Source organism: Capsicum annuum, chromosome 5, assembly GCF_002878395.1.
Source record: "Capsicum annuum cultivar UCD-10X-F1 chromosome 5, UCD10Xv1.1, whole genome shotgun sequence".
NCBI classification, from domain to species: Eukaryota; Viridiplantae; Streptophyta; class Magnoliopsida; order Solanales; family Solanaceae; genus Capsicum; species Capsicum annuum.
The window spans coordinates 23,740,009-23,752,218 of record NC_061115.1 but is presented as its reverse complement, the minus strand read 5'-3'; the positions used below and the strand labels follow the sequence as shown (position 1 = coordinate 23,752,218).

The 12,210-nt window shown below is 35.7% G+C and overlaps 1 protein-coding gene and 1 pseudogene across 1 annotated transcript; one reads left to right on the top strand and one right to left on the bottom strand.

The window, feature by feature from the left end:
* The first annotated feature begins 661 nt into the window (after positions 1-661).
* LOC107870448 (pyruvate dehydrogenase E1 component subunit beta-3, chloroplastic-like) lies at positions 662-4,761 on the top strand. The gene is given in 4 exon segments (NM_001324987.1): positions 662-767; positions 1,973-2,076; positions 2,509-2,552; positions 3,789-4,761. Coding segments are annotated over 4 exon segments (1,227 nt in total).
* Positions 4,762-6,545: 1,784 nt separating this feature from the next.
* LOC107870447 lies at positions 6,546-11,028 on the bottom strand (annotated as a pseudogene).
* Positions 11,029-12,210: the final 1,182 nt, after the last annotated feature.

Below are 12,210 nucleotides of genomic sequence, written 5' to 3'. Positions count from 1 at the left end.
AAACAAGGAAAAAATTGGACTTCAATATTTTTTATTTCAAGCAGTGAAAATTGAAGTAAAGCACAGTGAAAAATATTTTTGAGTAATGTAAATTTGAGTGTTGTTGGGATGGGGGTAAGGTGGGGTGGGGACATAAAAGTCACATTTGTCATTTTCTGGAAAATGACTTTCCTTGACCCATGAGCAAAGTCATTTTCCCTCAAATAGAAAAAAATAAGTCATTTTGAAAAACATTTTCTCAATGTTTTAGTACAATCAAGTAAGGAAAAATAAGAAAACATTTTTCATCATACCAAACACACCCCTTATATTTACCAATATTCTTTTAAAAATGTTTTTCTTAAAAAAGGTTAATTTAATTTTTTTTTATTAATAATATACTTATATATTTTCTTGGGCCTTACAAATTTGGGTGGGTTGGGGTGGGGTGTCTTTTGTTGGGTTGGGTGGGTGGGGTGATGCAAGAGGATTCACTGTGTTCTTGTCAACTCCATCTAGACTTTGTTCTCTCCGCCCCAATTCATTTTTTCTTTATTATAAACAACCAACTTTTCACCCATTTTGTACATAGTTATTATATAGGTGCTGCCATTTGTATCCACATTCTTATACTACATTTTCTCTTCATTTATTTGAATCAAGAATCCATTTTTCTTTCCAAATGGCTGCTATTATACAAGGAATTGGTGCTGCTACTGCACTTACTTCACCCAATTCTTTGGATATCAAGAAGTCATTTTTATCCATTTCTCCTAGATCTTTGTCAGGTTGGTAAAAGAAATTATGAATCTTTAGCTAGTTTTTTAAATTGGGTTTGGTTATCATTCCTTAAATTTATGTCTTTTTTTTTTTTTTTTCTGATTCTGATTCTTGATTTAGGTAATTTTTGTCAGGTTTATTGCAATTTTATGAATATTTAGTTAGTATTCTAAATTGGGTTTTGTTAGTATTGCTTAAATTTATGTGTGTGTGTGTGTGTTTGCAATTTATGATTCTTTAGCTGGTATTCTAAATTGGTTTTTGTTAGTGTTGCTTAAATTTATGTGTGTGTGTGTGTTAGCAATTTATGAATCTTTAGCTAGTATTCTAAATTGGTTTTGTTTAGTATTGTCTAAATTTATGTTTTTTTTTTTGGTGCAATTTATGAATCTTTAGTTTAGCTAGTATTCGAAATTGGGTTTTGTTAGTACTGCTTAAATTTATGTCTTCTTTTTTTTTTTTTTTTTTCAAATTTATGATTCTTTATTCTAAAATGGTTTTTGTTAGTGTTGCTTAAATTAAAGTCCTTTTTTATTTGTTCTGTTTTCCGATTCTTGATTTATCTGATCTTTAGGTGATAGCTTATCGTGTAAAACATGTTATGGGTTGGGTGAGATGATGACTAAGAAGTATTGAGTGATTGTAGTGACGTTGTGAAAACCCGAAATGTGCAATTCAGCTAATATATGACTTATGATTTGAAATTCGATTTGTATTATGTGAAATTGGGATTGGGATTTAGCTGATAGATGCTTATGAACTGAAATTACATTATTGTCGAGATTTGCTCGGATTTTGGGTATTTTGTCACATATGAGGGGTTATCTACTTAAAGTGATGAAATGTGGCCTAAGGGTACGGGTGAGAATAAACTTTGATGTTGATATGGCTTCTAGCTTGTAGAAATTGTGACGATAAGGGAATTTCAGGTTTGTTGCCATTTATGGATCTTTAGCTGCTATTCGAAATTGGGTTTGTTGGGATAGCTTAAATTTATGTCTTTTTGTTCTTTCGGTTTTGTTTTCTGATTCTTGATTTATCTGATCTTTGTGTCTTTTGGGTTGTTTTTGATGATTTGATCTGTATCAGGTATTATTTTGTCCATTAGAAGAATCTTTTATATTCCATTTAGTTCAAATTTCAATTCATTTGTCTTCCATTTTGTGGGTTTTATGGTTTGGTTTTGATACATGTGTGTGTTTTGTTGGTGCAGTGAGGAAAGGAAGTTCTTTTGTGGTTAGCTCTGATGGTCGCTTGAGCTATGGTTTGAATGGACGTGGGGGTAGAGCTGAACACTTTATTACTAATGCTGTTGCTGTTAGTATTCTTTACTCTCTATTATGATTTTGTGTTTATGTTTATGTATGGATGTAATGTAATCATTTACTACCAAAATGTGCATAAATTAGTACTCCCTCCGTTTTAGTTTGTTGGTCTGGTTTTGACTTGACATGATGTTTAAGAGAGTAAAGAAGACTCTTGAATATTGTGGTATAAAACTAACGATATGTAGAATGTACCAAAATGCGTTTTAACCTTGTGGTCTCAAACATGCCATGTGGAAAGTTAGAATGAAAGAGTTGCTAAAAAATGAAAGAGACATTCTTTTTCAAACGAACTAAAAAGACAAGTAAAACTAACAAATTGAAACATAGGGAGTAATTATTTACTGGCAGAAATGTGCATAACGTAGTAAATTTTATTGTTTTTTGAACTTGAGATTTGGTGTTGCATGTTATTCTTTTACAGGCAAAAGAAGATACTGCAGCAGCTTCTACTTCATCCAAGCCAGGGTATATTTAATTCTCATGCACATCTTTATAGCTCAAATTGCTTCGTTGTAGTTGCCACTTGACTTGTCTCTCCTAATATTTGTCTTCTATGTCTCTAATTATCACTTTTTTTTTATGAAACTTCATGTCCGAGGGGTGATGCGTGTCAGCCGATTAGATTTATTTATTTTTAAAAAATCTTGGCTGACTAGGGTAATGTTTGACAATCTTGGCTTGCAAAGGAGCTTGGCTAATAGATTATGGTTTAATGGAAGCTGTTTATCTCTTTGGTGTCGTTAAAGGGAATAGACAAAACAATAGCATTTGTTGTTTTGCTTCAGATGATGCCAGTTCATCCTGCGTTGAACATGTCTAATTCTCCTATTTGTTCTGAATTGTGTTGGCAGAAACAAAGTAAGGAGAGTGATGGTGGGAGTTATATGGTTTTTGTGTTTGGATTAGTATGGGGATATAAAAAAAGGAAAAGAAACAAAGGAAGGACTACATGAGGAATCAAAGCTCAACCCTAGTTTCCGACCTAAAACAGGCATATACCGAGAAGAACATGTTTTAGTGAATCTGTTTCGGCCAAACAAGTCTCCTGTGGATTTAAAAATAAAGAATTACTAAGGGTATTAATCGTGTCTATCCTCTCTTTTCCTCTTGTGGTAATTCCATTTTTTCATCCATTATTTGCTCCAAAATTATAAGATTTATAATTGCGGTGAATCTTGTTATAAGTATTTTATTGAAATGATTTCCAACTCTAAGAAATTGACTATCCAAAAGAAAAAAATAAACCTAAGATGTTGCTGAAGCTATACAACTATTACAATGATCAATTCGTATTTCTAGCTTGTAAGGAACTGATGAAATCTTAGATTTTGTCCTTGTCATTTATTTAATTTCATATACGCCAGAAAGCTACAAAGGGGCACAACTGTATTGAATTCTCAGAATGCATTCTAACTTGCACTCCAGTTTACTGCTGTGTGCTTGGAACGTGTGATGTGTCTCACAAACAAAAAGAAGAGAAGAGTACCAGTATAGGATCATTAAACATCCCTCATTGAATCGATCTCTGTTGTCTGGTTAATATGTTCTCTTTTCTCCCTCTCTCTCTTTCTCTCTCTTAAATTGTCAATCGTTGTGTGAACTATATCAATTACTTCCCAATTGCTTGTTTACCTGATTGTTCTTTATCCAATCTCTTCTTACTTGATGACACCACTTACGTGTTTGAATGTACATCTTTAGGCATGAACTGTTGCTCTTTGAGGCTCTCCGCGAAGGTCTTGAAGAAGAGATGGACAGAGATCCCACTGTTTGTGTAATGGGTGAAGATGTTGGTCATTATGGAGGTTCGTACAAGGTGACTAAAGGCCTTGCCCCAAAATATGGTGATCTCAGGGTTCTTGACACTCCCATTGCTGAGAACTCTTTCACTGGTATGGGCATTGGAGCTGCAATGACTGGCTTGCGTCCAGTTGTTGAGGGAATGAACATGGGATTTCTTCTTCTAGCTTTCAATCAGATATCTAACAACTGTGGTATGCTCCACTACACATCTGGTGGCCAGTTTAAGATACCAATCGTCATCCGAGGTCCTGGTGGAGTGGGTCGACAGCTTGGAGCCGAGCACTCTCAACGCCTTGAGTCATATTTCCAGTCTATTCCTGGAATCCAGATGGTTGCCTGTTCAACCCCCTACAATGCCAAAGGCTTGATGAAGGCAGCTATCAGAAGTGATAACCCTGTGATTCTTTTTGAGCATGTGTTGCTCTACAACCTCAAGGAGAGAATTCCAGACGAAGAGTACGTGTTGAACCTTGAAGAAGCGGAGATGGTACGGCCCGGGGAGCACGTTACGATTCTAACTTATTCCAGAATGAGGTATCATGTGATGCAGGCCGCAAAAACACTTGTGAACAAAGGTTACGATCCTGAGGTCATTGATATCAGGTCATTGAAACCGTTTGACCTTTACACCATCGGGAAATCAGTGAAGAAAACTCATCGCGTGCTCATTGTTGAGGAATGTATGCGTACAGGAGGTATTGGTGCCAGCTTGACAGCTGCTATAACCGAGAACTTCCATGACTATCTCGATGCCCCAATCGTATGTCTGTCTTCACAGGATGTGCCAACTCCATATGCTGGGACGTTAGAGAACTGGACTGTTGTCCAACCTCCCCAGATTGTTACTGCAGTTGAACAGCTTTGCCAGTGATTGTTACTGGACATTTTAGTTTTTGGAACTTACAAGTTCTAGTTAAGGTGAGAAGATTGGTGCATTGTTGTCTACCTGCACCAATATGGTATTTGGATTTTTGATGTTTCTGTAAGGTAAAAAGACGTCATGAGAACATTATCATTGTTTTATCTCATTAAAGTTTAGTTCTATTTGATAATTGAAGCTGGAGTTGTGTTACATTTAAATATCAAATAAATTAACCGTGACAAGTAAAAGTTAACAGAAAGAGTATATCTCAACATCTACATTTAGCAATGATTCGGGTAGTCAAAAATAAAAATGTATAAACCTTTTAAAACTTTTTTCCTTTTTATATTTGTGTGTCATGGGTTATCTCCTACATCCCACTGACAACAGTTAGCTTTATATTGTCAACTTTATCTATCCAGACTCTGTTTTTCAGTCACTTTATTGTCCATTAATGCACCACCCATGACAAGAAATCATTATGTCACGTTATTCCAATATAACATTAACAATTAGGATAATGCAACATCATAGATCCACACACCGATAGGGAAAGCTCACAATTACCACTTAGCCTGTTTGGCCGAATTTATTTGTTTTCTAAAGTGTGTATTTTTAAATTAGTACCTTGAATTTAAATTCTATAATAAATACAAAGGAAGATTCAAAAAGCTGGTATATGGATTTAAGACAACAAGTAAAGATGGATGGAGAGAGTAATTAATAAAAAGAAAATGGATGGGAGATGATTAATATTATAACTCGACATAGATATTATTTCGCGCACTCCAGTTGCATTGACTTAGTAATTTTGGTAAGTCAATTAATTTATTGATAAACACTAACATGGTGTTGGAATTAAATTAATTAAAGGGTGTCATGCAACAAATTATTTAGTTCCAATTCCTCTCCATAATGACTTACTGGCAGCTTATAGTGCTGTAATTTCTCTTCTTGAAACTCTTGAGCAACGGAATCCAGTACTCTTTCATGGTCATACTGCTAAAACGCCTGATTCTCTTTGTGCTACTAATAGTTGATTTTTTAGATGGTCACTCAACTAATAGTTATTATCTAATCGCTATATTTAATGTGTCGTGATAGTTAACCTGACATATTTTTTAGGCTAATTACTAGTCTTACTAATTACAAAGATGTAGTTATCTTTTAGGTAACGTGATAGACTCAAAATTCTTTAAACAGAAATCGAACTGTTTGAGACCATTATTTTTGTCTAGATATCAATAGACACAAAGTATACGATGTGTTTGGTTTCCTGTATGGCTAATCTCTTGAGGAGGACACATTTTTCATCGCATTAAATGTGTATAGATATTTTACGGTATTCAGATATAAAATAGCTACTCATCTACTCTTAGCACAAAGATGTTATGTGTGGCGATGCAGTATTTCCAATGACTGCTACTGCAGTCAAGTTACTTACATATACAAGAAGGATCAAGCAATACTATAGCCGGAACTATGAATTATGTCAAAATATTGTTACTAACCAAGCTGCTTCAGTTAATGAATTGTGGCGAAGTGTTGATACTGATCAAGCCATTTCACTTACATCAATTTCATGAAATCACTCACTGAGATCTGGCCCCAAAATATGTCAAGAAATAGTCAGAAAACAGATACTTTTGAACATGTAAGGACGCAATAGAAATGTAGACAGATCTAAATCACATTTGATGAGAAAAACATACATAATAGAAAGTCTTCACTTTTAAAAACATAAATAAAATATTCTGCATTCAGAAGCTTTATATTGTCCCTTAAAATAAGCTTCATTCCCCTGCATATAAGCAAGATAAAAAGTATTTAGAAGTCATCATATTGATTCAATAAGGATCGTATACTTAATAATGTGAACAATTGAAGGAATTTTGAGAGATGTAAAACTTACTCATGTAACTGTTATGAATGTAGACTTTAAGGAAGTTATTTCCCATGTCCTCTTGTTCTTGTTCAATCATTCTTGCAGAATCTGACACAAGAGTAGCAATCCAGTAACTCAATTGACTCCAAAGTACAAATTTCCCCGAATGCTGTTGGAATTTCATTCAGGGCTTCGCATATCTTTAGAACAAGGCGTTTTAGATTTGGGAAGTTATCACTGCTAGCTTCCCAATGCTCAAGATTTAGCCATCTAAATAACAAAAACTTAAGGCTTTTGAACTTGTCATTGTCACTCAATTTCCATACTGCACCATAGGCTGCTTGATCTTTAAGTTTGAGCTCTTCAAGATTTGGCAACATGGCAAGAGTTGATATGTCTTCCCAAGGGAACTCGAACCATCCATCTAAAGTCAACCTTGTAAAGGATGTTGGGAAACCGAAATTCTTGAGGGAGTCTGGAGAAGAATTAAGCCAGCAACACTTCAATGCTTTGAGTTTTGTCAAGCTGGACATATCAATGAGGCGATTAGCCAAAGGAGCTTCTTCAGAATAAACTATACGGACTGTCAGTCTCTTTAGATTGGGAATGCCACAAAAGACTTCATTAGTGCATTTGGTGGAACAGAGACCAGAAAGTTCCTCTAGATTTGGTATCCCTATCGCAAGATGCTTATTTTGAATGTTTTCTCTTGTAGGACTCGGTAAATAACCGGCTCCCCCCAGATGTATATGCCTCAAGCTCTTCATCATCCATATTCGCCCCAGTAAAATTATATCACTGTATAGATGTACATGAATAACTAGAGTCTGCAAATTCTGAAGCTCTGAGATTGATGCAGGAATATTGCTGTTACATCGAACTTCGAGATATCTCAAATGAAATAACTTTGTAATCACTAGTGGAAATGAACGAAACTTTACACCTCTATTGAAGATGGCCAATACTCTGAGAAGTTTGAAATGGGAGAAAACTTCAAGTGTTACAGCACGACGGTAGATCAATAACCCAAGAAGGTTGTAATGGGTTGCAGAAGGTTGTTTTTCAGAAAATAAGTAGATGGATCTGGCAACAGGCGATAATAGCCTACGACAATCATCAGCTGAATAATATTGTGTTTGAAAACTGAAGTGACGAACATCACGCTTTTGTGTTGGAAAAGTAGGGCAAGTTCTGTCAACATGCATAAACTTTGTTGTTTCAGCTTCTATCAAACAAAATTCACGCAGTAGATCACGTATTCCACACGCTTTTATCTCACCATTAAATCGCCTTTTTCCAGCCTGTATCAAGTTCCTGCTAATAAGGTCCTCCAGATTATTTAGTGCTACTTCCTCCAAGCTTTTACGACTTCCAGACGTCCTAATGAAACCTTCTGCAATCCATAATTGAATCAATCTCCAAGTATCAACCTGAACATCTTCTGGGAAACTACTCATCGAAAGAAAACAAGGTTTGAGATGATTAGGCAAGTGGTGATAACTCAAACCGAGCACTCCTAAGCATCTGTTTGGATGACTAGCAACAACTTCCCTTAAGTTTTGGGCAACATCCTTCCAACCTTCTAGTGTCTTGGCCGTGTTAGAAAGATGTCCGGCAATCACAGAAATTGTTAATGGTAGTCCTTGGCATTTTTCTACTATGTCCTTTCCAATTTCTTCCAATTCAAGAGGATGATCATGTTCGGGTCCAAACACCTTATCACAAAGTAACTTCCAACCATTTTCTAAGTTCAAGATATGAGGGCTACTAGTGTCTGCATATATCGCTACCTCAATTTCCCTAGTAGTCAATAAGATTCGACTCCCACTGTTGTAATTAGGAAATATACCTCTTATGCTATCCCAAACATCCGTACTCCAAATATCATCAACAACAACAAGGTATCTTCGACCCTTTAGGTTCTTTTGCACCAGGTCAGCTAACTCACTCTCAGCCATCTTATCATAATCTTTTCCCTTTGAAATGCAATGTAAAGCTTCGAAAAATACATTTCTACTTCTAAATTCTTGACATATTGTAACCCACGCAAGAATGTCAAAGTGATACCTGATTGTAAGATGATCATAAGACTTTTTAGCAAGTGTTGTTTTGCCAATGCCACCCATTCCTGATATTGTGACAATGTCTAGATCTGATGGTGGTCCTATCAGTCTTTTAATTATTAATTCAAGTCATCATCAAGTCCCTGCACGATGTCATCATCGAACTCTGACCGCGTTGGATAACTTGTAGAAGAAACGCCAATCAAGGAATCCCCCAATAATTCAAGAATTTGATCAGCATCAGTATCATGAGAGAGAGTCTCCATCACTTGTTTCTTTGTTTTATCCATTTTTTCAACAACTGGTAGCAAATCCTGGTGTTGTAAAATTCCAAATGTCCAGCTTACGCCTTTGATGATTTGAGAAATCTTCAATTCAACAACATCTTCTGCATAACTAGCAACAACTCTAATATTTTCCTCCAAAGATTTCATTTTTTCAGGGTCAACCCTATTCTTAATTGTGGCTTTTTCAAGAACTTCTTGGAAATATTCAGCAGTAGCACAAAGAGAATCGAGCATTTCAGCAGTGTGACCATGAGAGAATTCTGGAGTATTACGTTGATAAAGAGTTCGAAGAAGAGAAATTACAGCACTATAAGCTGCCATCAAGTCAATATGGAGAAGAACTGGAACAGAATAATTTTTGAAGGATGTAGATTTTGAACAGAAGAATTAACACACTGTTTTTATAGAATATGGGTTGCCATATTATAATAATGTTTATCAATAAATTATTTGAGACAGCGTGTAGGTTTCTTCACATGAACCCATGTTCCATATTAGTGTTTATCAATTAATTGTCAATTCCTGTTTACTCCAATCATCTCAAATAAACAATATTTGGTGCTTTTTATATCAAGTAAAAACTGTCAGTTGATAAATGCATCACACCAAATATGAGATTATATGAATATAAATATAAATCTTATATTTCTAAATGCATCACATCAAATTATGAAGTGTTTGGTATCTGGTAAGATCTGAAGTGACATCTTTTCACAAAAGAATGCTTTGGTTCAATGGCAAATGTACTGCAGTTCAAAATATGTTAGATAGGCACAAGTCATAAGTTTTAATCTTCATTTGAACCAAATTTAGTATTAGAAGAACATGGTAATAATCCATTAAGTTACAAAATTTAAAATTAAAAAGAAAATGCTGAAGTTAATAGAACAAAGTTATCATCATGAAAACCTGTAACATCTCAAATAACCGGAGGAATTTTGGGACAATATTTCTGAATTTGATTAACCAAATCTCGAAATTACAACTGAGCAAACGTAACGGAAATGCAACTTAACTAAACTAACTACTGCAATTCCTTGAATTGAGTAGAACCTGCAGAAGAAGAGAAGAAGAACCGAGATGAGAGGAGGACGAGAACAGAGAAGATTCCAGAAGATTGTACAAGGAAAGGATGAAAAAGGAAAAGGAAGGAACGGGTTTGAAAGTTACTGGAAATTAGTTATGACCCAGCGCCTTTACTGTTGAGGTAGCTATAACCATAGGGAAATGAACTGGAGCTATCTGGACTGTCGGAGCTCATTAACTGAAAGCTCTCCACGTGTTATAATCTGATTAACCTCTTTTTTACCGATATATATTTGAATCTCATGACAATCCCGCTTGGATCAAACAAACCTTGACCTCAAAGGTTGTTAATCAAAACCTGGAAACCTCCTCCCACGAGGTGTCTTCAAGAGCTAGATTGGACCACTGGATCAAGACCATGACCTTGGCCACATTTCCCACCTGTACCATTTGTCACCTCAGTACAGCAACAGGTCTCACAGTTAACTGACCATCAAGGCTAGTGGTTGGTAATTCACTCTCCCCGCCTTTTTATTAAAAAGAGAAACATGGAATACAGGATGTATTCGAGAAGTAGAGGGCAAAACTAACTTGTAAACGACTAGAAAATTTGGACTTGCAAATTTATAACTGTTGGGAATAAATCCCGCCATGATAATAATATTGCGGTAATAAAGAGAAATAAATATGACAACAATAATACGGTTAATCAACAAGAAATAAAGAAAAATAAATATGACAACAATAATACGGTTAATCAACAAGAATAATAAGATCAATAATGACACCAAAATTTTTACGTGGAAACCCAATGAGGGAAAAAAATCACGGGCCAAGAGGAGCAAATGATATCTCTGTAGTAAGGAATTTAACATCGTAGTCACAAGTACAATACTTAAAGTGACTACTACACACTCAAAAGAAATCTCTCTTTTGATTTTTCCACCTCACTACAATATCACTCATACTCTCTATTTTTCCTCACAGACTAAACTCTTTGTGATGCCTCACTCTATTTTTCTTTCACTCTTTTGTTGGTGTATTTAACTAGTGAGATGATGAGCTCTATTTATAGGCAAAAATCTGCCCATGTAGATGTCATCAGTGACACCAAAGATCTATTGAAGATCAAACATATCTTGATTTTTTCTTGTCTAATAAATGGAACCTTTGACAATGTATGCTGCAAATGTGGACTATTGCATTTTCTTGCATTTTGAGTAATGGGACCGGACCCCACAATCTCCCCTTCTAGTCCCATGCACCTAAAGGAGGTATCCACGTTTTCGTAGAGAGAGCTCATGCCGATAAGTTCTTTGCACAATTTGAACTTATCTTTTGACACCACCTTTGTTAGCATATCCGCAGGATTTTCACTGGTGTGAATCTTCTTAACATGGAACGATTCATTCTCCATTTGTTCATGAATTCAATGGTACCTCACACCAATGTGCTTCGTCCTTGTATGATACATGGTGTTTCTGCTCAAGTCTATTGCACTTTGACTGTCACAATTGACAACGCACTCCTTCTGATGCAATCCAAGTTCTTGAAAATACCGTTTGAGCCATACTATATCTTTGCCATCTTCAATAGCTGCAATGTACTCTACTTTAGTTGTAGAGAGTGCGACTCATATCTGCAACTTCGACTGCCATGATATAGCTCCCCCTGAAAATGTAAACAAAAATCCAGTAGTAGATTTTCTGTTATTAAGATCACCTTCCATATCAGCATCTGTATAGCCCTTCAAGATTTGATCAGATCCATCAAAACACAAGCAATCTCCCGTGGTACCTCTCAAGTACCTGAGTATCCACTTGACTGCTTCCCAGTGTTCTTTTCTAGGATTTTTAAGGAACCTTCTAACAATACCAACTACATGAGTAATATCCGGTCTGGTACACACCATTGCATACATCAAACTCCCGACTGCTGAAGAATAAGGAAGATTAGCCATATTTCTTTTTTCTTCCTTTGTTGTAGGACACATTTTCTTGCTTAACTTCAGATGATGAGCAAAAGGTGTGCTAACACCTTTGGCACTCTTCATGTTGAAGTGTTCGAGTGTACGTTTAATGTACTTCTCTTGGGATAGCCATAAATTTCTGCTTGTTTGTTCTCAAACAATCTTCATCCCCAGAATTTGTTGTGCTAAGCCCAAGTCCTTCATGTCAAATGACTTGGACAAATCTCT